This window comes from Gambusia affinis, linkage group LG02, assembly GCF_019740435.1.
Source record: "Gambusia affinis linkage group LG02, SWU_Gaff_1.0, whole genome shotgun sequence".
NCBI lineage: Eukaryota > Metazoa > Chordata > Actinopteri > Cyprinodontiformes > Poeciliidae > Gambusia > Gambusia affinis.
Genome location: NC_057869.1, coordinates 9,656,723 through 9,679,696, shown reverse-complemented (window position 1 = coordinate 9,679,696; position 22,974 = coordinate 9,656,723). Strand labels below are relative to the sequence as shown.

The 22,974-nt window shown below is 37.3% G+C and overlaps 3 protein-coding genes across 3 annotated transcripts; 2 read left to right on the top strand and 1 right to left on the bottom strand.

The window, feature by feature from the left end:
* Window positions 1-769: 769 nt before the first annotated feature.
* si:ch211-107o10.3 (uncharacterized protein LOC407663 homolog) lies at window positions 770-6,110 on the bottom strand. The gene is made up of 7 exons (XM_044101856.1): window positions 5,830-6,110; window positions 5,388-5,528; window positions 4,145-4,336; window positions 3,863-4,024; window positions 3,654-3,770; window positions 3,349-3,553; window positions 770-3,222 (listed from the first exon to the last, which is right to left on the bottom strand). The coding sequence occupies exons 1-7, from the start codon at window positions 5,903-5,905 to the stop codon at window positions 3,126-3,128; spliced, it is 990 nt and encodes a 329-aa protein (XP_043957791.1). The 5' UTR covers window positions 5,906-6,110; the 3' UTR covers window positions 770-3,125.
* Window positions 6,111-7,803: 1,693 nt separating this feature from the next.
* Window positions 7,804-11,219, top strand: tmed3 (transmembrane p24 trafficking protein 3). The gene is made up of 3 exons (XM_044101869.1): window positions 7,804-8,049; window positions 8,780-9,025; window positions 9,891-11,219. The coding sequence occupies exons 1-3, from the start codon at window positions 7,906-7,908 to the stop codon at window positions 10,122-10,124; spliced, it is 624 nt and encodes a 207-aa protein (XP_043957804.1). The 5' UTR covers window positions 7,804-7,905; the 3' UTR covers window positions 10,125-11,219.
* A 5,896-nt stretch (window positions 11,220-17,115) lies between these two features.
* LOC122820400 (mesoderm posterior protein 1-like) lies at window positions 17,116-17,978 on the top strand. The gene is made up of 2 exons (XM_044097787.1): window positions 17,116-17,826; window positions 17,925-17,978. The coding sequence occupies exons 1-2, from the start codon at window positions 17,116-17,118 to the stop codon at window positions 17,976-17,978; spliced, it is 765 nt and encodes a 254-aa protein (XP_043953722.1).
* Window positions 17,979-22,974: the final 4,996 nt, after the last annotated feature.

The window sequence follows — 22,974 nt, the reverse complement described above, 5'->3', positions numbered from 1 at the left end:
TCCTCCCCTTCCTTCTGTGCACGCCCCAAGAGCAAGGAAAAAGGAGAGCAAATGGAGAGCCTTACTTTCTAGGATCATCTGAACACTAGCGGAGGTGACAGGTATGTTCACACTGGAATGTGCTGCTTGACCACACCTGTGGGAAACACCCACTGAACCTGGTCTCTCACATCCCACTGGCTGCTCTGCCCCGTGACTGACAGATGTGAGAACATTTTGGCCCAAGTGCACAAATGCCAGGGGGCAGGTATGGTGAGTTCTAACTGGGAACCAATGACAGTAGAGAGATGTCTGGGAGCAAGGCGGGGCTGTGGGGAAATAAAACTCATTAATGGGGTGTGTCTCCAAAGTTTGTCAGCAGGCAAACAGAAGGACTCCTGCGGTTGGACGCAACTTTGACTGGTTAGAGATGAGCCAGTTCTTTGTCATGCGAGGATCTGAGGGACCAGCAGGGACGGTTTCTGTCTCTATTGGCTGAAATGTGGAAGCAGCACACCATCTCTCATCTACTCTGAAGAAATTCCCCTCTAAAGGTTGGGGCTTGGATGACAGGGAAGGTGGATTTTGGAAAACCTGTGGTTGGACTATTGAAAACTTTGAAGTTTTAACTCCTTTCATCCTAGAGACAACAGACCCTTCATGTCACTATGACATAAAGAAACAGATGCTGTTGTTGTGCTGTGGTCACTCACATCTCCTTATCACTTTTCCAGCCCAGCTATATATTCTGTATCCGTTGGACGGAGAACTGATAAGGGCATGTGCCTGACATTCTCTTCAAGTTGCTGGTTCTGGAAAGCCGTCTTAGCTTGTGGAGCCATTTTTGGATTATTCATTTAAAACTACTACGTAATGAATAAAGGCAAATCAAGATGCTAACTTTTACAGTTAACAATTTAAATGTGTATGCATTTAAACACTTTGTGTCTAAATCAGTCTTTGGGAAAATTTCAAAATGATTCAAGGAGCTCAACTGATTTCTGAGCATGAAATTTCCAAGCCAGAAAGTTAACAGCCTGACATGATGCAGCATGGCCGACAAAACTCTTTGTCACGGAAATCATAAGCAGAAAGTGGAATGCATGATTAGGTGAGTAATTATACTGCATTGTTGCATTGACACCAATCGGCCAACATGGGTAATTTCCATATTTAAGTAACAGTAGAATTAAAACCAATACACAAAGAGAGAAAGAGATCAGATACAAATAGTCTTGGAGTCTTGGTTTATAGAAATGGCTATGTATGAACTGCAGCAACATTCAAATATGCAGTAAGTTGATCTAACTGCATATTTGAGTCAGAAAAATCATTACTTTCAAAAAAAAGCATGAGTTATCAGATTAATAAATCTTTCAAAGATTTCTCTCATTTTTATTTGAACATTTGACCTTAATTTTTCTTTGTTTAAATACCCAGTTATATGTAATTTAAAAACAAAATTAGAATAGCCTGATTCAAACACACGATTTTGACAAAAACTGAGACTGTCTTTACATTTGTGATCTACAAACTGACACAAAAATGCCTCTTTTCTTTGGACTTTTATTAGTGAGAATATTATGCTGCTGGTGGCTTCATATTGTACACTTAACACTTTGTGAACTCAGTTACCATTACCACACACAGAAAACCTTCATATTAAAGGAATAAAAAAACAGCCTTGTCCTAGCATCCCAAATATTATCTCATGTTAGGGTGAGCTGTGCAATCCTCCTGGTTGCATTTCTTCTTCCAATCTGTTCTGCGCCCCAGAGACGTTTACATTCTCAGGATCTCATCTCTTCTAAAGTGCAACATTCCTCCAAGTGCTGTCGTCACGGGTCAAGAGTCATTTCCTTTACAGAAAACGTCTTGCTTCACTTTTTTTTAACTTCTTGAGCAGACATAGAACTGAACATGAAACTGAAAGTTGTCTTCTTTTGTAAAATACCGTCAATAAAGGTTTTAAAGCCTTAATTGTTTCTTGTGTATTCTTGAAAATTTGTAGCTTTGCCGTGAATTTACATTGTTAATAATATTGCTTTGTGAAATCATCCACAATCATCTAAATAATGGGTTAATTAGAACATTTAATACTGGGTAAAGTTCTTCATTCATATATTCATAAATGACTGTTTCCATAAATGAACCAGTTGGTGCTCACTGTTGCTTTATCACAAACAAATAAAATATTTTTGATTACATGAAATAAGTCTCCAAACTTCTGTATTGTTAAAATGTTTTGCTTCTTAAACTATATCAGTCTCCTTTACTTACATACCCTTACCTTGTTAATCAAACAGCTTTAATGTGTGCAATGGTTTCTTCTGATGTGATATGATAACATTAGCAAAACAGGTGAGTAACATGGATATATATGGAATGGAAAAGCTAGTTGAGCTTTGCTTTGCTGCTGCAGGACTCTCCAGTGACTGGAACTTTTTAAACTTGGAAGGAAGAAATCTGGTGATAACAATTTACTGCCTTACAAACTCTTCCGAAAGTAGTTCACAGAACTATCCATCTCTAATCTATGGAACAACGATTGAATTTTGTTCTGCTGCTTTTTTATACTTTTTTTGCTGTTTTAATTTGTCGCCTAGAGCCATTTGAGGAGCCTAAGTTTGATGGATGTTTGATTGAAACAGCCACATGTCTAACGCTTGAACGGCTTTAACTAACATTTTTTATTGACTAATGTTTTCTACTGGTATTAAACAGAAAACACAAAAAAGCCTTATATCCATCCTCTCGTCCACAAAACCTGTGATGGCCTGTAACTGATAAATCTGAGTGAAAACATCAAACTGTGACAGTTTGGCAAGAACACGAGTATTCTTACACCTCTAGTACAATTACAGAAAAAAAAATCATGCTTATATAAATTGTTTGTGATATAAAAATAAAGCTTAGCACCTCTTTATGGCAAGTGTTACTTCATTGGAATAAGAGTAAATAGTGCAAATAATTGTGCTGAAAGCATCTAAGTGCTTTGAAATACAAGCATGTGAAAAATCTTAACTAATCCAAATACCCATTAGTGATTAAAAAATTATATTAAATTGAAGCTCTTTGTACTCCCATATAAACAGGGTTACCAACTCCACTGGAAGGAAGTGGTTACTGAAGTGAGGAGGCCATGTTTAGGAAAGACCAACCATGGAGGCACTGAGGTCCCACAACCTTTTGGCAGCAGCGTCATCTAGAGCTGGAGCTGCAGGCTTTTTGCGAGCACAGTCGCTATACAGGGGAAAAAATAAAGGAAAAAAATTTAAGAAAATGTCAGCAGAAAAAGATACTCAACTAAGTTAAAGCAGATTTCCCCAAAAGTTACTGTTATCAAAATCTATGTTCACTTGCACTTGCCTATAGTAGAGGCCGCTCTCATTTGCCAGACTCTCCTCCACAGCACAGTAGATACTGGTTTGGGCTCCTTCCCAGGGACTTTTAACAATCATCATCAGGACTGAGGCTATCATCCTCTTCCACCAAGACCAGTGAGGGAACAAGTGGCGACCTAACTCAGTGCGAATCAGTCCAGGATGAAGACTGTACACTGTCACACCGGTGCCTAAAAAGAACCCGTCATATAAAGTGTTAGTCACAACATGAGAAAACAATTAATGTATTTTCATAATGCTTTGCGAAACAGGGATGCACTGTATCTGTACCTTGCAATCTTGCAGCCAATTCCCTGGCAAAGAGAATGTTTGCCAGCTTGCTTTGCCGATAGCTTACCAAATTATCGTAATTTCTATCAAGGTTAATGTCATCGAAGTGAATACGACCTGCAATATACAAGTTTTTAGGTTCAGTGAATTATAGTATATGCAGAAAATAGCTCAGTAAGTCTCCATAGTAATACTATGTAATACTTCACCTGTAACATGTGCAATGCTTGCAACAACAACAACACGACTTGGAGCTGATTTCTTCAACAGGTCAAGAAGAGAATTGGTGAGGAGAAAATGTCCCAAGTGGTTGACACCGATCTGCATTTCAAAACCATCTTCAGTCTTCCACTTAGGGCACATCATAATACCTTGGTGATAAGAAAAGCAACAATACAATTTATGAAACTAAATTACCAGCAAAACCATTTAGTGTGCCTTCTAAAGAGAATGTGTGCTGAAGGAAGAACAAACTCAGAAGTGCCACAGACCTGCATTGTTAATAAGGATGTCAAGGCGTTTCTCGTTCTCTTGGATGTACTTAGCTAGCTCCCTGACAGACTTCAGTGAGGCGAGGTCCAGTTTCTTTACCAAAAGGTTATTGTTCCCAGTTTTTTGACGAATTTCATCTGCTGCACTGTAGGCTTTGGGAATGTCTCTGCAGGCCATGATCACTCTGGCACCTTGGCAAAAAACATTAAAAAATTATTTAATAGCAACACTAAGCTATAGATAGATCTGTGTGCTTGCACTGCCACTATTTTTGCAGAATTATGAGTGTTACCTGATATGATAGTTACTAATGAGAAAGTATATCAAAGATTTTAATCGATTTCCAAACATCTGTGTATTTTTCAGTAGTTTGAAGGCTCTTCAGTGAGATGCTGAAACAATTGCTAGACTAACCAGAATATACTGTCTGCATGGAGCCTAGAATAATGCAATGCTGGCCCTGTGGCTCTGAGCCGCTATCCAGCTGGCTGAACAAGAGTACTACACTGTTTCCTTACTTACAAGTTATACACATGAAAAGATAATACTGGCTGGAAAGAACCCCGTGTCTATTACTCTTTTTTGAAACTGTGAAGCTGAACTTGAACTCCTCTACAAAAATTTATTACAGGCTGAAAAGATAAGTCAGCCATTGGATTTAGGTCTGTTAAAGAAGGGGCCCATTTCAGGGTTGCACAACTCAAAGACTAGAGTTAGACACCACCCTTACATTTGCATCAGATGATTCCAGAGCAGCTGAAGATCAGCTGCATGGATGGAGGTAGGAGGCACTGCCATTCTTTATTAATCTAATAATGTATGACAATGATGTATGACAAAATAGACATATTTTCAGTTTGTGCATCTTTACTTTTATGTCAGAAAGCTACTCTTATTGTTTCATGGTATTTTCTCAGTATATGTTTTCTGTCCAAATAGCTATCCAATATAGATGTGAATACAGCTTAAAGGATCATAAAATAGCATTCGGATAATCTCTTATGATGCTTTTTGAGATTAGGTGGAGTCTTAGCTCCTCCTGGACTTGCTGTTATCTGGGTCCAGCTGAACTGAAATTATACAAAATGAAGAGGCAAAGTACGTAAGTTATCACTGCAGGTAAGATATTAACTAACTCTCTAACCCTGTCAAAAATATTGTGATTTCCATCTATCCTTTTTGTGTAGTAAAAGACAGCAAATAAACCCAAAAACACTTCCTCCTCTCCACAGAACATCTCACCTCTCTGAGCCATATCCATGGCTGTCACTTTCCCAATCCCAGTGTTTGCTCCTGTAATCAGGACTGTTTTGCCATCCAGCCTGGCCTTGCTCCGACAAACCCCTCCTGCCATCCATCTTCGCAAACCTAGAATCCCTATTCCTATCAGAAGGGGAAAAGTCATTAACAAAAGACTCTATAGAATTGCATGTGGTTTGGTATGTTTTAATTAGTGATAAATTACTACACTCATCCTAGTAGATATTTCACTTATTTGATAACAACTTTAATAAGATTACAATGATTGTCCCTTCATGAACTATTGTGGGTCCAAAGTACAATTTACTTTGACATTTAACCTCCATAGTGTGCATTCTGCACAGATGCCTTTTCTGCTTTAAAAATTTCAGAAATCACCAAATGTTTCAAAACACGTCCTAAAAAATATATAAAAAAGACTTACCTGCAACAGCAGCGACTGTGAGACCCGTACTATGCTTCTCTACAAAGTCCTTCAGAACCTCTGCGTAGTTCTGCATATTTCAAGAACCTCTAGGAAACTAAAAGCTGTGGAAAATTACTACTGATGCAAACTTGAACTTAAAACAATTTTTTAGCATTAACCTTAAATTCTCTGGAAGCGAATTATGCCAACCCATAAAAAAGTTGCAGTTTCCCCTTCTTTTTTTACAGCGCTCTTACTCCGCATTGAACTATAGGGTATTACGGAATGAGTACTTATAAACGGGAAAAAGGGCGCCGAGGGCGTTTGGATGGGATTTTCAGAATAAGACCCCAAATAATAATGAGATATTTTTGGTGCAAAAGTATTTATGCCTTGTAACTGTGAAGTAGCAGAAGAAGACAAAAACACTACTGCAATATCATGCAGTTTATATTCAGCTAAAAGAAAAATAAGATTGTGATCTGATTTTTTTTTAGATGTTTTGGAGATGCTTTGGAGATGTATTAATTTGCATAAAACAAATCCAAACTTTTTTGGTGGGTGGGGGGTTCTGTCAGAAAACCTGAAAAACTGTTAATAAAATGGAATTATTAAAGAAAGTGAGGTTAGATTAAAATCCCCACATATTGCCACAAAGATGCTAGGTTGTTTCTTTCTGATCCTTTGTCAGAGGTTATTGTGAGATGCAGTAGCTATACATTTGAACTAATGATTGCATTTGACTCTTAATAATTCTGTAATAACAGAAATTGTTCCCCAAATGGTTTTCTCTACAAAATGCTGTAGAGAATGTTTGTGTTTCTGGACACAACTCAATCTGACACACTTTGCTCTGCATTTAGCCCATTCAAAGCTGCCCTATATTTGCACAGGACACTTTCGTATGAAATAAGTCAGTGTGTGCAGGACAAACAGAAACTCCTAGATTGACAAATTATAATGGCAGCAGAATTGGATCTTAAAATAGGAAAATTTTTGTTTCTCCAAGAAAGAGATTTTATGTTTTTAAACATTAAATATCAAGCAAAAATATAATCAAACTGAAAAATGTCCCCGTTTTTTACACAACAAACGGCACATATTTAAATTTCCTACTTTGTATTTTGGAATAAGCAATCAATAACTTATTTTGTTGTTGTTGTTGTTTTTCTTCACATCTGTTGCAGTGGTTTATTCCTCCATGTTCCAAGACAATAATCTAATTCTTGGACCAACGTCATCGTGTGGCTGTAGAAGGCGCTGTTTCTGCTCTGCTCATCAAAGATATTCGGGGTGGCAAAGCTGAAGTGAACAGTACGTCAGATTTCTGACGTACTATATCCATGGAGCCATAGAGTTTCCGTTACTTTCGCTACTTTCTGCTAGTGAGTTGACGTTTTGAAATTGAAAAAGAAAGTCAAACCAATTGCTATTGCTGTTGAGCAATTAGAAAACAGGAAAAAATGGCTAACACTTTGTTAATATTTGTAAAATGAGACATAAAAAATGAGAGGATCAAAAGAGTTTCTACTTCTCCTCTTCAAACAAGTAAGTATCAATGTGTTTGATTGTGAGTGTTTGAAAAAAGAAAAATAAGCTTAACAAACTAAACTAAAAGATTGCAGTGATTGCTGTTTAAAAAATAAACTCAAATCACTTTTTTATTTTAAGTATCGTTGCTTATCACTGGATTCCAATTATACTATCAAATTACAAACAAATGGATGTTTTTGCACCTATATAAATTCAATGCTTGTTTGAATTTAATAATTTAGAAAAGAGTTCAATCGGGCCATGTTGTGCTTTTATTTTGAAAAGTGAGCCGTGAAAATGCTGTCAAATTTGGTAGTTGTCTTATCGACTAAAGGCTTTAATTTATCTCTCGAAAGATTTATTCTTTATAAAGTTTTGTTAAAAATTACTAAACAAAGTTTATTTTTAAAACAAAACAAACAACAACAACAAGAATAAGTAAATAAACAAACCGGTTCCCGGAAGTTCTTCGAGGTTGCGCCACGTCAGAGCTTCTCCTCTGTCACAGTCATTTGCAAACAGCGCTTCTTTAGTCCTCTGCGCTTTAATCAAATTTTCGCCATGCTCAGCCTGGGACTAAGCTGCTTTCTGTTGCATGTAGCTTTGGTTTTTGGGACCGAGCTCACGTTTGAACTCCCTGACAACGATAAGCAGTGCTTCTACGAGGAGTTATACAAAGATGTGAAGTTTGACATAGACTTCCAAGTGAGTTACCTCTCGACCTTCTTGTATTTTAAAAAGTCTTTCTTTAAAATTGAGAAAAGGGTATTAAAATATTAGCTGCATTATTATCGAGTGTTACAAACATATGTTACAGGCCGGGGCGTTTCTAACATGAACTGGAACGGGGCATTAAATAGAAAAGTCTAGACCCCAAATTCTCTCTTTATAAACTTTGATTTTCCATGTTTGGGCATGTACTTTTGAACATTTCCGAAATGTTTTGCGCTTTGCGCTGGCTTCACAATGTGCGCTCTTCACATGCTGTCTTTCCTTCCTTGTATTTTGCTTCCAAATAACAGACTTTTGGATTATCTTTCAAAATGGGAAAATAGGCCAGACTCATTCCTGAAGAACTGGTGTCGTGTGTTTTTTGTTTTGTTTCCCTGGTTCACACCTGAATCAAACGAATGGGCCCTCCTGGAGCTCCTGTAGAACTCCATGGTATGCTAAGGAGGAGATTCAACTATTTGAGTCGGCTGTTTTGGAGAAGGGATCAAAATCATACAAGACACCAACCCTACATGACTCTGGTCCAACGCCCTTGCTTTGTTGTTAATGGTCACAACTTTTTGTTGGAATTTGAAGGGGAAACGATTACCAGAGCAGAAAGCTATTCTAGTTGATGTACCCAAGCAAACTAGGTCTGGCAGCACTGTAAATATCTTTTCATTGATAGGTTTTATAAACCAATGTTTACATATTTATGTTTCAGGTTATTTCAGGGGGTAACTATGATGTGGACTGCTTTGTCACTGATCCCCAAAACAACGTCCTGTACAATGAAAGGAAAAAACAGTACGACAGCTTCTCTCACACCACAGCCATGGAGGGAATCTACAAGGTCTGCTTCAGCAATGAGTTTTCCACTTTCACACATAAAATTGTGTACATGGACTTCCGGCACGGAGAGGAGCAACCTCTTCTAGAGAAAATGAGCAGGAGCACAGCATTGACTCAGGTAGGTCTGGGGATCTTGGTGCTTGGAAACTATCCCAGAAGACTAATATTAAAATTTTTTATAGGACTGAGTCAGAGATCACTGGGGGTAGAAAAAATAAGAGGCCATTTAATGAACTCAAAATTAATAAGTATTATTAAATTTACCTTTCACAATTTATACTATATACATTTTTCAAAATATGTTAAACACAGGACGTCTCTATTTGCTGTATTAACAATCTGTTCAGTGGCATGTTAAATACTATGACTGCTGTTCAAAACACTTTGATCATCTTTGATTTGATGGCTTATACAGCACCTGGATTAAAACTGTTCAGCAGTGGGACACTTCAGAAAAACTCCACTAGGTGGAGACAAAGTTATTTTGATGTTTTTCAGTAGTATTTTAAGACTTTCTTTCATTGCTTATATGGTGATACTGCACTGTTAAAAGAGTTTATTATTATTTCAAAACATTCCAACACATTAGTAGAAACTGAGTAGTAAATCATTGGAGGTTTCATGAAGATTTGGGCAACACTATTTAACAATAGAAGCACACAAAAGAACACAGTATAAGTTTGTCTTTTGGGCCACATTAGTAAGTTGTTTATTTAGGGAGAAAATATCCAATATCAAAATTGGAAATCATTGGTTGTCATTTTTGCTGGCTTTGACTTAAGTTTGATTTCTCAAATCTTAAGAGTAAGAATTGATATTTTTATTTTCAGTCAGAGACCACCATTTTTTTTTTCTTTCCTGCATTGCAGGAACAGATATATCTTAAGAGTTTTAGAAATTGCCTTAATATTGCTGTATAGGTAATTTCCTATAGTGAATGTATTTCTTTTATTCTGACCCTTATTTCCATATCCTGCTTTCAGTTGGAGTCGTCCTGTGTTGCCATTCATGAGGTCTTGAAGGTGGTGGCTGACTCGCAGACATGGTACAGGCTAAGAGAAGCCCAGGACCGCACAAAGGCAGAACACCTGTTCGAGCGGGTGACATACTGGTCAATCGGAGAAACTGTTCTATTGTTCGTCATCGGTGTTGGTCAAGTGATGCTTCTAAAGAGCTTCTTTAGTGAGAGAAAAGGCTCTGTGGCAGCCACCACTTAATAGACATCTTGATCTTCCATGGGCATGAACATTTTCCAAGTGCCAGCTTGCATTTGGTCAGAAGCACATAAAGTATATATTTTTTTCCTGTTAACTGGATTCAATAGTTTGTTTTTTTTCCTGACTGCTCAAATAGAATCCTCAAACTTGAATAACTTTTTGTTAACAAGCAAAATGTAAAAGAATAACCACAGTAGTTTTTTAAAGTATTGTTCTTATGTTGTCATTTAATAGAAGTGAAACATGATTATTGTCAAAGTTTCACCCCACAGCTGTTTAAAAATGTGGAAAATGAATAAAAACCAAAGAAAGATTGTGAATTTCAGTTGAGATTGCTTTACTTTGTGAACTTAATTTTGTTGGGGTGCACCGATTGCAGTTTTATGGCCAATCACTGATATTTCAAAAGCCTGGTCTGATGATTGAGGGGGTTTTTTCTCTCATAAATCACTAAATATAGCAAGTCTCTACTTTGGCACCAGTAGGGTGACTGTTACCAATCACACATGTGCAGGTGTGGTCTGATGGACAGGACTGTCTGTCCTCTCTCATGACCGAGCCAAACAAGACAGTAGCTGATTTTCAAATGTTTGCAGAGGTTGATGAATTCAACCGGAATTCAAGAAATTAAGGCCAATTTATTGGTGCACTCTTATTTACTTGTGTTCAGTGTTGTAACAAGCTTTGAGAGATGTCATTTTGTCTTTTACATGTATTGCTTTTTTGTTGTTGTTGTGATGCTTAGTAATTGTATTTAAATGTTTGTCTTGTTTCAACTGCTTGATTCGTATGTTTTTAGGAAGAACAAAAAGTAACCAAACATGACTTGTCAGTTATATTGAGCTGGAAACACAAACTGTTTTGAGATTAAAATCTAGGTGCCAAAGCTGTTTAATAAAATTCTCAGAGGGAGCCTTTAATTTTTTTTATATGTTTAATTTTATGCTTTTCATTTTTTAACTATTTTTTTTTCAGTACATATTTGGTCATTTCATGACTCAAGTCTACTGATAAATACAGATTATCATCTTATTCGTTGACGTGTGGATATTCAATATTCATATTAGTTGACTTCAATAAAACTGATGTCATTCAGCCTTTTTGTTCATCAAAGATGCAATACAACAACCATAAGGATTGTTACTATGAAATTAGGATTTGTAACATCATGGGTTTAATTTTCTTAACATTTTGTACAAAAATGCCAAATGACAGTTCAGCACTGCAGCAATAAACATGTTTTTGCATAGTGCTGCCATGTTAGTTAAATTTCTTCTGACAAGTAAAAGAGTATTAAATATATTTCAACAAACAAAGCTACTAACACTACACTGCCCTGCGCTGCTCAACTTTTTGCTGAATATTATTTGTATAGTCCTGGGTCGCTTCTCAGGAATTGTTCTCTTTTACTTTTCTAGAATGAAAAAAAATATTAAATAAAAAGTTTCCAAAAAAGAAGCTTGGAAATAATTCAACCTGTCATAAAGGATAACTTTTCTCTTCAAGAAAAAATACAAACACGAAACCTCTGTATCTGCTGCTGCTTTAAAATGTCTCAGTATGGTCACATCTGAAAAATCCAATAATTATGTGACTCGTGATATAAAAGTTTTGAGAATCACAATCCTACATAAACGGACTAAGGTAGAGTTATGTCCCACATTAGATATTACGGAGTACTGTATGGTTTGACAGTAGTAATTGGAGTCTCATCTTAGTTTTTGCCAAAGCTCTTTTCAGAAATCTTGAATTATTTAAGAAAATCTCCTTTGACATATGTTACTAAATTTTGAAAAAAAATAAATAAATCAATGTGCTGTTGTAAATACACCATGATCAGCATGTCAGGGGTAAATTGAAAAAGTTTTAATAGGTTTATTGATATTTAAAATGTTAACCAAGGAGCAGTGTCATAAAATTGAAATAATGAAATCCTGATAACTGGAATACTGAATACTCAAGTATTTGTTTTTTGTTGTTTTTGGAAGAGGGAGGGAGCTGTTTCAAGAGTGCAATAGTTTTGCTTCAACACCTCTAAATTTTAGTTTTAACTAGAGGATTCAAGAATTTTGTTGAAGCCCAAAAATTTTTTTAAGACAGGTCACAGGGAGCAGAACATGTTTATTCCCATGTCACAGGCAGCTGTGTGACTAGAGGACTTGTAAAAACATGGCAGCACAAAAGTGTGAGCAAGTACCGGTAGTAGGAAGATGTGTTTACTCTGCCTGAGGTGTGAAAAACACCCAGCTCATCTGACAACAAGCTTATCAGGGGTTCTAAGGACTGGAATGTTCTAGTTAAACTATAACTATCAATATAGTCTTGAACTTAAATTTGACATTGGTGCTGTCTTATTAGACATTAGGTTTGAGTAAGTTTTGTCAGTCATCCTTTTTTCGCAGTTGGATATCAAAAACATGTACAACTGTTGAAAAATCATGATTCTACTAAAATCATATTTGGATTATTACTCCAACAAAACAATTTTGCGTAATTCCTTGAGTTATTTAATTTATTTATTTTTTTGCTGTTTTACACCAGGTTGAAATTTACGGTCCACCCCTGGCTGACCGTTCCAGTCCCAGCAATGTTTCACACCAAGGGTGCAAAATGTGTCCCCCAGACCTGCCTCCCCACCCACTGAAATATGTACACACACAAAACAGTCACAACACAATGAAGCTGACAGAACTACCCCAACATCACTGAATACATTTTAGAAGTGTTTTAGTTGACTCGTTTTGTGATTACTTCAAAGTCGTGAAGCCTTACTGAAATGTGAAAGCAACATAGCATAAAATTAACTAGCATAACTGAGATGTTAACAATAGCTTAGGTTTAATAACGAAGCCTCTAAACAATTTGTCAACTTTAAAGCTTCAGTATAATAAATAAAAATGTAGACAATAGCAAAAGCAACATATATAATTAGTTTATTCATTTGTTATCTCCTACATAAAGCGCTGGTTTAAAGGATTTATTGTGAGACGGTCATAATTTGAGAAAAAAATCTCTTTTGGGTCCAAAGAAATTTTTCCAGATAGTAAATTAAATCATCCCTGGTTGTTTAGTTTGAAAAAGAAAAAAAGTGATATGTACTACTTTGGGTCATTATGGATATGGTTCTGCTCATATGATATGTTTACATAAGATCTTTTCAAAGTTTGACTTAGTCATAAAGAGTTGACAAGATATTTGATGCGCTTCTTTCAAATAGGTTACTTTGGTACCAACAAAACTTGACCCTGTAGGCTAACGATGTGGTGACTGCAAAAAAATCAAGCAATTCGATTTCCAGAACATTTCAGTCTAGAAATGGTGCAGTTTTTACCTGAAATAGCAAACCAAAGGAACATTTCTTAATAAAAAAAATATAAGAAACCTCACCATCTACAGCAGGGGTCACCAAACTCGGTCCTCTAGGGCCGGCATCCAGCACGTTTTAGTTCTCTCCCTGGTGGCACCAACAACCTTTTCAGCATGTCAATATTCTTCTTAGGCCTTCCAACGAGCCATCATCTGATTCAGGTGCGTTAAACCAAGGAGAGAACTAAAACATGCAGGAGGCCGGCCCTCGAGGACCGAGTTTTGGGGACCCCTGATCTACAGTGAGAAACAGCTTATAGCAGGGGCGTCAAACTCCAGTCCTCGAGGGCCGGTGTCCTGCAAGATTTAGATGTACAAAACACTGGAATGAAATGGCTTAATCACCTCCTCTTTGTGTAGATCAGTTCTCCAGAGCCTTGCTAATGACCTAATTATTCTATTCAGGTGTGGTGCAGCAGAGGCACATCTAAAGGTTTCAGGGCAGTGGCCCTCCAGGACTGCAGTTTGACACCTGTGGCTTATAGTGACTGTAGCTCTCAAGTTTGTCTCAATAAATTCTTGGCCCATAAAAAAACTGGCCAAATTCTACGTCGTCTTGGAAAAGTCGTCATACTTTTTCAACATTTTCCTGTTTTGTCACTGAATACTAGTCTGGAGTATGTTCCTAAAACCTGCACATGCCTTGACCTAAGCCATACCATCTGCATGTTTAGAGTCCTTTTGATGTGTAAACCTCCACACCAATTTCTAGACTATTGCAGCTTCTACCAGGTTTTCTTCCAGGATTGTAGAGCATGTCACTGCATCAACTTCCAGGTCTCCATTGAAGAAAAGCTTCACCTTAGCATGATGTTGTTGCCATGTTACAACATGTGAATGGTGTTATCAAAACATTTTTAGTTTTCATCCGGATCTTACCTTCCTTCACATGATTTCTGTGTCTCCTTGTGACAAACTGAAAAGGGAATTTCTCCCAACAAGGACTTTCTCCTTACCAATCTTTGGAATATTGGAAATATTTTTATTTTCTTTCTTATTGCGTTTTCATTTGCAGCACCTGTCGGTTTAGTTGGATAGTTATGTCTTGGTAGCTTTGCTGCTGTGCCATACTCCTTTCATTTTTGGTGCTGGTATGACTAAGTAATGCTCTGCAAGATGACTAGAACTGTAAATATTGGTTTATAACCTACACTCACCATAAACTAAATAATGCTCTGCAAGATGACTAGAACTGTAAGTACTGGTTTATAACCTACACTCACCATAAACCTGTCACGTGGTAGAATTTCAATGAGTTTTGATAGTGAGTTTTTAAACGGCATTGTAGAAATTACGGTACAATATTTCTGAGAACAATTTAATGTAGAATCAGTTTTTCATTGATTGACACAATTACACTCAAATAATCAAGAATTACATGTGCACTCCTTCATTTCCATGAAAGGAAAATCACTTTGTGGCCCACTTGGCATAGTAATGTATCTTTTTTAACTGATCGAACACACAATTTCTATTGATTTCTGCCAGCTCATACAGCATCCTAGAGGTCAAAGTGGGGTTGATGGTACGAAGGAGACCCAGACAGGTGGCAAGTAGCCCAGCCTGTGAGGCTGCTGTGGGTGGGCGTGCACCCGGAGGTGCCAAACTCCCAGCCTGGCTCCCACAGCCTCACCTCAATCAGGATGCCTAAGAGGGTCGAGCTGCGGGTTCAGCTCTGGTTCACTCTGCCCTCAGTGTGACACGGTGTGCATACAACTCTATGTCTGTTTTGGTACCTGGTATGGTGGTATGAAAACTCCCACTATTCATCTTAATTCTTGTATTTTGAGACGTCTGGGGCAGCCAAAGAAACTGATATCCAGTCATTTGCATAAATCCAAAGCAGGACTTCAGTTCTCAGAAAATTACCCAAAGAGTTAATCTAGGTAGAGTGAGGCTACCAATCCAGAGCTCCTGCTTCTCACCATTAAGGTGTGAAGTGACGCCTCCAGACTCATCAGTTCTCAGCAGTGTGAAACCTTCACACCTCTGCCTTAATTAGATCATTTTAGGCTTCGTTAATCCTCGTCATATTTGTATTTACATTTTTAATCATTTATTGCAACCATTTAAAGCTAAGAAGCACAAAACAGGAGGTCAGAAGTGTGAGGTTGACCTTCATTCTTGAGCTCATATCAGTGTTACGATAATGATGTTGCTGTTGCTTCTGCTGGTAAAAAATGGTGGGATGTAAATTGTAGAAGATTATGAGATTAAGGAGATGGTGTCAGGTTCAGATTTTGAAGTGAAAGCAGGTCAAAGGCAGGGAAATGTGGACCTTTTATCTCTCCAGCACGCTGGCAGATTTAAATTTACAGCTTGTGAGGAATATATGCTTTACTTTACTGGTTAAAATAGCATGGTCTCTGTTGTAGCCACCAGTGACGATCGCAAGAAAAGAATTAAAGCAAATCTGCTCAAAATCTGTCTAGCTTTAATCAGCCGGAGGTGCATAAATCTGCATGTGCATCCTCACTTGAGCTTAAATGTTTTACCTTCTGGATGCTTCTAACAAGTCCAGCATCTGTTTTCTACAGATTCTGCCTCAAACCTTTTGTAAAATGAAAATGTTTATGTAGCTCCATGGTGTGTCCAGTTCATTTGCTCTAGCTCATGCTGGGAGCACAAAAACTAACTTCTTTGCTATGTTTCCATGGAAACATAGCAACATCTGAAGCCAAATGGGATCTTGGTCATGCTACTAACTCAGATCACCAGTTTTGTTTGGTTGACCTTTTTAGAGAATTGCATACAAACCCATCTGTGTTACAATTGAAGTCCAGATTGAAATCGAAATAAAAATTTGTTGCAAAACATAAAAACATTTCACAGACGTTTTCCATGCAGTCTGACTTGTCACAAGCTGTTTTGCAAACAAGACGAATCACAGTTTGTAGATGTGTAACACTGGCAGCATCATGCATCAAAAACTGGCAGAGCTGCACTGAAAGACAACTGTACAAAATAGATTGCTGAATATGATTAAATACCACAGATTTGTAAAAAGAACTGAAAACTACAAATCCTTTTTTCCCCCCCACATCACATTTGTGTTTTGTGCTCTATAAAACACTGAACTAGAAAACAAAACATAAAAAAAAGCACAAACCATAAAAAAATTAAGAGATATCAATGCTTTTGCAAGGCATTGTGTTCAGGAAAAATGTTTTTCTGTGGTTTACTTCTTTACAGCTGACCTCAACTGTTCCAAAATGAACAAAGTAGAAGATGATTCATAAACAAGCCGCTGAACATGTGCAGAATGCATCGGGTGTCCTGGTGAGACAAAACCCAGAAAAAGTAAAAATGTTTGTTGTTTTCAGTAGGAGTCAAAATTCACACTTCCACTCCTGGAGCTGGACTTTCCCAGAGCACAGAGAGAGACTGGAGCCGAAAGCGAGGCACTGTGAGAGGGTCCTACTGCTGGAGCGTGTGTTGTGTGTGTGTGCGTGTGTGTGCTCAGGGGCAGTGGCCTCTGCCTTAGACAGCGTGTAGTCAGAATCTGCAGAGGTGTCACTTCACACCTCTGTGGCCTGGCCTGGACTTATAAACCAGTGGCAGAGAGCTGAGCAGCACTCACAGCTTCCCAGTTCTTCCAGTCAGACCACTGAGTTACTTTAACAACATGGATACCTCCTCTGTTCCTCTGCTCGACTACAACCTGCAGTACCCGTGGTCCTCTGACACGGACCTTTCCAGCATTTCGTCACCAGAGACGCTCTCGCCAGTCCTGTCCATGGACTCCAGCCTCTCCCCCAACTACCAGCAGCCTCCACAGTCCACTCCCAAAGCAGCCAAGTGCCTCAAGTCCTCACCTTGCTCCCTGCCTGGACGAGGCCGGAAGACGGGTCGGAGCACCCGGATTCGCAGCAAGCAGAGGGAGAGCGCCAGTGAGAAGGAGAAGCTGAGAATGAGGGATCTGACCAAAGCTCTGCACCACCTCAGATCCTACCTCCCACCGTCAGTCGCACCTGTCGGGCAGACTCTGACGAAGATAGAGACGCTCCGTCTCACCATCCGCTACATCTCCTACCTGTCAGCTCAGCTGGGCCTGAGTGAGGAGGTGCTATTTCAGAGGAGGGAACAAGTGGACACCTCAGCCAGTGACCCATCCTCTCCTGATCTCATTAGCTACTTTCAAAACTCCTCCGCTGGAGAACACATGCAGAACCAGAACCCGTACCCAGGCCTGTGTTACAGCCAGAACAGACCACTGCATTCTGGGCATTGTAGTTTTGGAGTGAATCAGTTGAGAATGCAGTACGCTGAAGGCCCTCAGGGAGAAATGAGCGTGGATGCAGCTCTGCAGTCACCTCCATCCCAGCCCTCTTGTCAGGTTTGTAAACATTTACTCATTCACATCACCGTTTTGTTCAATGCAACAACATATTTTGTTCGTTCTAACACATTCACTCTTTGTCTTTTTTCAAACAGATGTGTGGTAAAGACTTCTGCATTCCACTTGTTCCAAGAGACTACTGGGGCTGACCTCTCAGTGACCACAGACCCAAACCCTTTCAGTGATTTTATTGCGTCATTGTGAATCCAGTAACTTATTTTGAATATATGCTTTTCTACCTTTTATTTATTTTGTCCTATTAAATATACCTTGTAAATATATGACTAACAGCTATTTTTTATATTTCCTTACGTCTCTATTTATAATAAACTGTTGAAATGCATTGCTGTCTTTCTCAATTTGGCATACAGGTTGGACCAAAGAGAGCACTTGGCATCACTAAACTAAGATAAAAACTCCCTAACTCAGGGTTGTCCAAACCTTTGTCACATGGACCAAAATCATCAGCAATGTCTGCATCAGTTGAATCTGCTTGCATTATTAAAGATAGCCAGTTTGCAATTTCTTTAGGACTCTGAAAAAGAAATCTACAAAATAAATCTACAAGAAAATTATTTATATTCAGCACATTGAACAGGATTTGGGTAATTTTTCTCTAAAAACACCTGCTGTATTTGGACAAGTTTAAAATTAAATGCAGAGATCGGTCCAAATCTAAAGCAGATCTTTACTCTAAAGTCTGCTTTAGAGTAAAAGTCACTAGATCATGAAGTCATATTTATTTTTATTCTAAGAAAATACAAAAAAGTTGGTTATTAAGGATAAATATTTTATGTAGATTCTAACTGTTTTGTTTCTTATAATTTTGTCCTAAGTAAAAATAAAATAATCACAATCTCTGCCTACACTTTTGACAAAGATGTAATTCATTAATGGCCAAATTTGTCCCATTAATGAATTACAGCTGGGAGCCATAGAAAAAACATGAAACTGGATACAAATGGCTCATTGGTTGCACTTCGGATAACCGGGCATAAAGTAACACAAAAATAATGCTGGACTGCAGTAAAATTCAGCATAATTGACAGAAAAAAAGTAAATATGCAGCATTCAATTATTAAACAAAAAGAAAGACTGGCATGTTAGCTGCTGAGACAGGATCAGGTTGGTTAGATTATCTACCTGTCAGTCTTCAAGTCTTGCAACAGATTTTCAATTGTATTTAGGTCTGAACTGTGACTGGGCCATTGTAGAGTTATGTTTTGTTGCAGTCCAGAGGTCTCAAACTCTAGTACTCCAGAAAAAGAAACATTATCCACCTCACTTATCTGCCCACCCGGCTCATGTTCTCTCCATGTTCGACTCAGAAGGTGAATTCCAGTCACAGCACAATGGTCTCTAATTGGATTTAATGTCCAGGAGGACCTGTGTTCTGAAAAGTAGCTCCTCTCAGTAGAAGCGTTGGAGCTGGTTTTCTTTCCAGCGGCCCACAAATTACTCATCCTCATGATTCCTGATAATAATATAATTATTTAATTCAGGTGAATCAAAGACACATTTCAAAGTTCAACTATGGCTACCTACAAAATTAAATACTTCTGCAGGCTTCAACTGGTTTTCCTTCAGAATATCATTTTATTTTGCTCCATCTATCTTCCTATCAACTTTAACAATCACGACTGAAGAAAAATATCACCATATTATTATATAATCTTCACCATGTTTCACTATTTGGATGGTGTTCATTTCAGCTGTGTTAGTATTCTTTAGCTCATATCCTAAAATGTTGATTTTCCTTTTGTTTCTCTTACATAATGTGAGTCAAACTGCAATGAGGACTTCTTGGATTTATTTTTCAATCTTGACATTGTCTTGTCAGTCATCTGTGAAGGACAGAATTGTGAAAGTCACAACATATAGTTGTCATGTCAACGGTTTGTTCAGCCTCAGATTTAAATCTTTGAAGCTCCTCGAGAGCTGCCATAGGCTGCATGATTACTGTTGTGCATCCATGAAAGCAAAAGTGTCTAAAATGGTAATAAATCTCTTTTTATGATTTTATAATTTTTGACTAATTTCATAAATACCTGGTGTCTGTTTAATTTAATGTTTGGCTTTCTTAATATCTTATCTCTTTATGGATTTCATTAAAATTATGTAAAAATTAATTCTGTTTATTTTCTATTGTTGAATTGTAGAAAATCAAAAATACATTTAAGCCACAAACTGTCTTAAAACAAATATAATTAATAATAATAATGAATAATTAAAATTAATTATGAGGTCCAGCATCTAAAAATAATTAATAATAATCTATTTACATTAATAATTGACTGTAAGTCAATAAATTGACCTGTTAAATATGGAAGCACATTTCATAAATGTGGTTTTATATATTTCTGCAATTTTCTGTTATTTAGACGAGGAAGCAGAAGACAAAGGAAGATGTTCCTGATGTATGCAGTTTGCTTTTTTTGAATCACGTAACTATTTATTTTTATAATTTTTAAAGTTTTATAGTATGTGTGTAAAAAACACATCAGATCAGAAGACCTGCAACACTTTGATGGACATATAAGAAAAGATTGCGAAATACGATAATTTCTCTGGGGAGGCCTCACATCAAGATGCTTGAATGTTTCTTCCCCAGTTGGCCACTAGATGGCAGCAAAGGTCATGAGTAATGTTTGTAAAACAGTGCTCTAAACTCCTGTTTTAACTCGTTATATGTTTAGCGCATGCCATAGCAACAACATATTAAAATAAATGTCTCCTTTGTGCTGCTAAACTGTGTTTTCCTTACATGTGTTAAGGAAATTACAGAACTTTCTATATTTTGTCTATGAAAAACACCAAGATTTGAACGAAACAAATTGCAATTTTTTTCAGAAGCATGTGTGGATTTTTAAACCCTTTACTTTTCTCCTGTCACACATCAAGCACAAAAATAACAAATTGTGTAGAACTACCACAAAAAGAAAACTGCATCTTTGTGGATAAATGTGATTACTGAGCTAATTCCAGGCTGATCCTTTGCTATGTTGTATTTTTTAGACTCTACAAGGGTTCATCCCTAAAGTTTATGATTCTTTCTTATTTCTGAAGGATTCATAGGTCAACATTAAGTGGCTTGCAATTAATTACTCTGGCCAATAACTTAAGAAGTACTTCAAATCTTTTCAGTGCTGTGGTACACTCTACTACATGAGCATATTTCCTATCAAAGCTGTTCCTCCCACTCAGTTTTCCAATAATATGCTTGCCAATGTCTGCTGGACAGCTGTCAAGCCATAATTTTTCCTAAAGACAGTGTTCGCCATAAGATGTTCTATCATTAAAATCTTATTTTGTCAAGGGTATATTACTGAAGTATTTGGATTTCTGAAGTAGATCTTTAGATTTTAATTAGGTTTTTCCCAGAAACACCAAAATTAAAAGAAATAAACATGCAATAAACTTGCTACCTTTAAAGGATTTTTCTAGAAATACAGTCTGCATGATTCAGAAATGCATAATTATGTTAGTGTTTCTATTTAAATTTTAGATGGCCTCCTTCTAAAGGGAAAGTAATTTGCAGAACAGATTTAGTGTTAGTGTTTATCTAGTTCATTTAGAGTTTCTTTGTTAATGAGGCATCGCAAACAGCGGCTCCACTAAGTCTAGACTCAAATTCTCTCTCCTTTCTCTGAACTCCTGCCTCGATCATTCGCTAAAACCAGAGAGGTCTTTTATATTCATCAAGACAGTGGATCTGCATATCAGCCCGGGAGAATTAGACCCAGTGTTTGATTTGCCACATACACACGGCTCATTTGACTTGCGAGCAACCCACCCAAAGACTAACATACACACTTAAGTCTGTCATCACAGTAAAGGTAATAAAGTCTTTGCTCCGAAGTAAACAATGTCAGGGATAATGTAGATTAGGAGAGTTGGAATCCTCCATTTGAGAAGACAAAAAGAGCAATAGCTGTTATTATTCTGAAATTTAAAGCAGGTTTATTGCTGATGTTGTTTTCAGTTTTTGTATTTAAATAGTTGCAGAGCAACATTGTGACTCATGCAGAAACACAATAATGGCCCATGAATAACAGAGTAAATAATGTATCTACAAAGAATGCCCTTCTGAATGTTTTTACAACCACTGAAACTTTTCACATTTTATTGCACAGCCACAAAAATCTGAAATGTGGGATGTGTAGTTTTACCATTTTGTTTTTATTCTTGAATCAAAGATTGAACAGAGTTCCAGGAGATGCCTCTGATATTGTTTCATAACTTAACCCTGCTTTGAAGTCCTACAAGAGATTAAATTTTATATTTAATTCAATTTGAATATGACAAACTAGCCAAGATTCCTGAACGTTACATTTTATCGAGTCCTATTTTTCCTTTAAATGTTTATTTACATTTAAATGTCTGTTTTTCTTGCATTAGTGTGGCGGTGTAAAGCGGTGTAGCACCAGTTCACACCTCTTACCAGGAGACAAATGTAACAGCAGTTTGTGGGAAAGCAACTTGGGACTCAGCTCCACAGTAGAAGTGAAAACAAATCCCATCAAAAGGACATCACTGGACACAAAATGTGTGTCGAGCATTTGTAAAACTCATCTCTAATCTTTTCCCATTTGTTCATTCCAATTCAAATGATTGTTTTTCCCCTTGAACTGTTTGGGATACATACCACATTAAATGTGGCTAAAGTTTTTGTTTATTATGCTGCAGAAAATTAAGATTTGAACTGGAGTTTGAAGACTCCTTAAATTCATGATGCTGAAATCAGAATGACTGCTGTACGGTTTTGTTTCAATACTTTATATATATTATTGAGATATTAGAGACAGACTGATTTATTGCAAGGGTAATTTCTGTCGATTTGGATGACCAAGACACACAAATAATGAAAATCCAAAACTTTGCTTCAACCAAAATCAAATAAAATTACACCGAAGGGGGATTTTGTTACATAAACCTCATTTTGGGAGTTATTATAGGGGATAGATAACAATGGGACCCTATAAATGCCTTGCTGAAAAAGCTGGTTGTTCAAAGTATATCAGAGGTTTAAGGTTCAGTTCAAGAGTTAGAGGAAGATTTACAAAGTATGAACTGCCACTGAGGTCGATACTTTCTTTTAGAGACTGGCATTTCATACTTTGTTGATATTTACCGGCAATTAAACAG

Bases quoted from the DNA above. Each gene is read 5' to 3' on its own strand.
- si:ch211-107o10.3 (XM_044101856.1), bottom strand. From the start codon at position 5,905: ATGCAGAACTACGCAGAGGTTCTGAAGGACTTTGTAGAGAAGCATAGT. The intron at 4,337-5,387 runs GTGAGATGTTCT...TTTTTTGCCAAG, and splicing joins CATGGATATGGCTCAGAGAG to GTGCCAGAGTGATCATGGCC. The intron at 3,554-3,653 runs GTACAGATACAG...GGTTCTTTTTAG, and splicing joins ATTGGCTGCAAGATTGCAAG to GCACCGGTGTGACAGTGTAC.
- tmed3 (XM_044101869.1), top strand. From the start codon at position 7,906: ATGCTCAGCCTGGGACTAAGCTGCTTTCTGTTGCATGTAGCTTTGGTT. The intron at 8,050-8,779 runs GTGAGTTACCTC...TTTATGTTTCAG, and splicing joins AGTTTGACATAGACTTCCAA to GTTATTTCAGGGGGTAACTA. The intron at 9,026-9,890 runs GTAGGTCTGGGG...TCCTGCTTTCAG, and splicing joins GGAGCACAGCATTGACTCAG to TTGGAGTCGTCCTGTGTTGC.
- LOC122820400 (XM_044097787.1), top strand. From the start codon at position 17,116: ATGGATACCTCCTCTGTTCCTCTGCTCGACTACAACCTGCAGTACCCG. The intron at 17,827-17,924 runs GTTTGTAAACAT...TTTTTCAAACAG, and splicing joins CATCCCAGCCCTCTTGTCAG to ATGTGTGGTAAAGACTTCTG.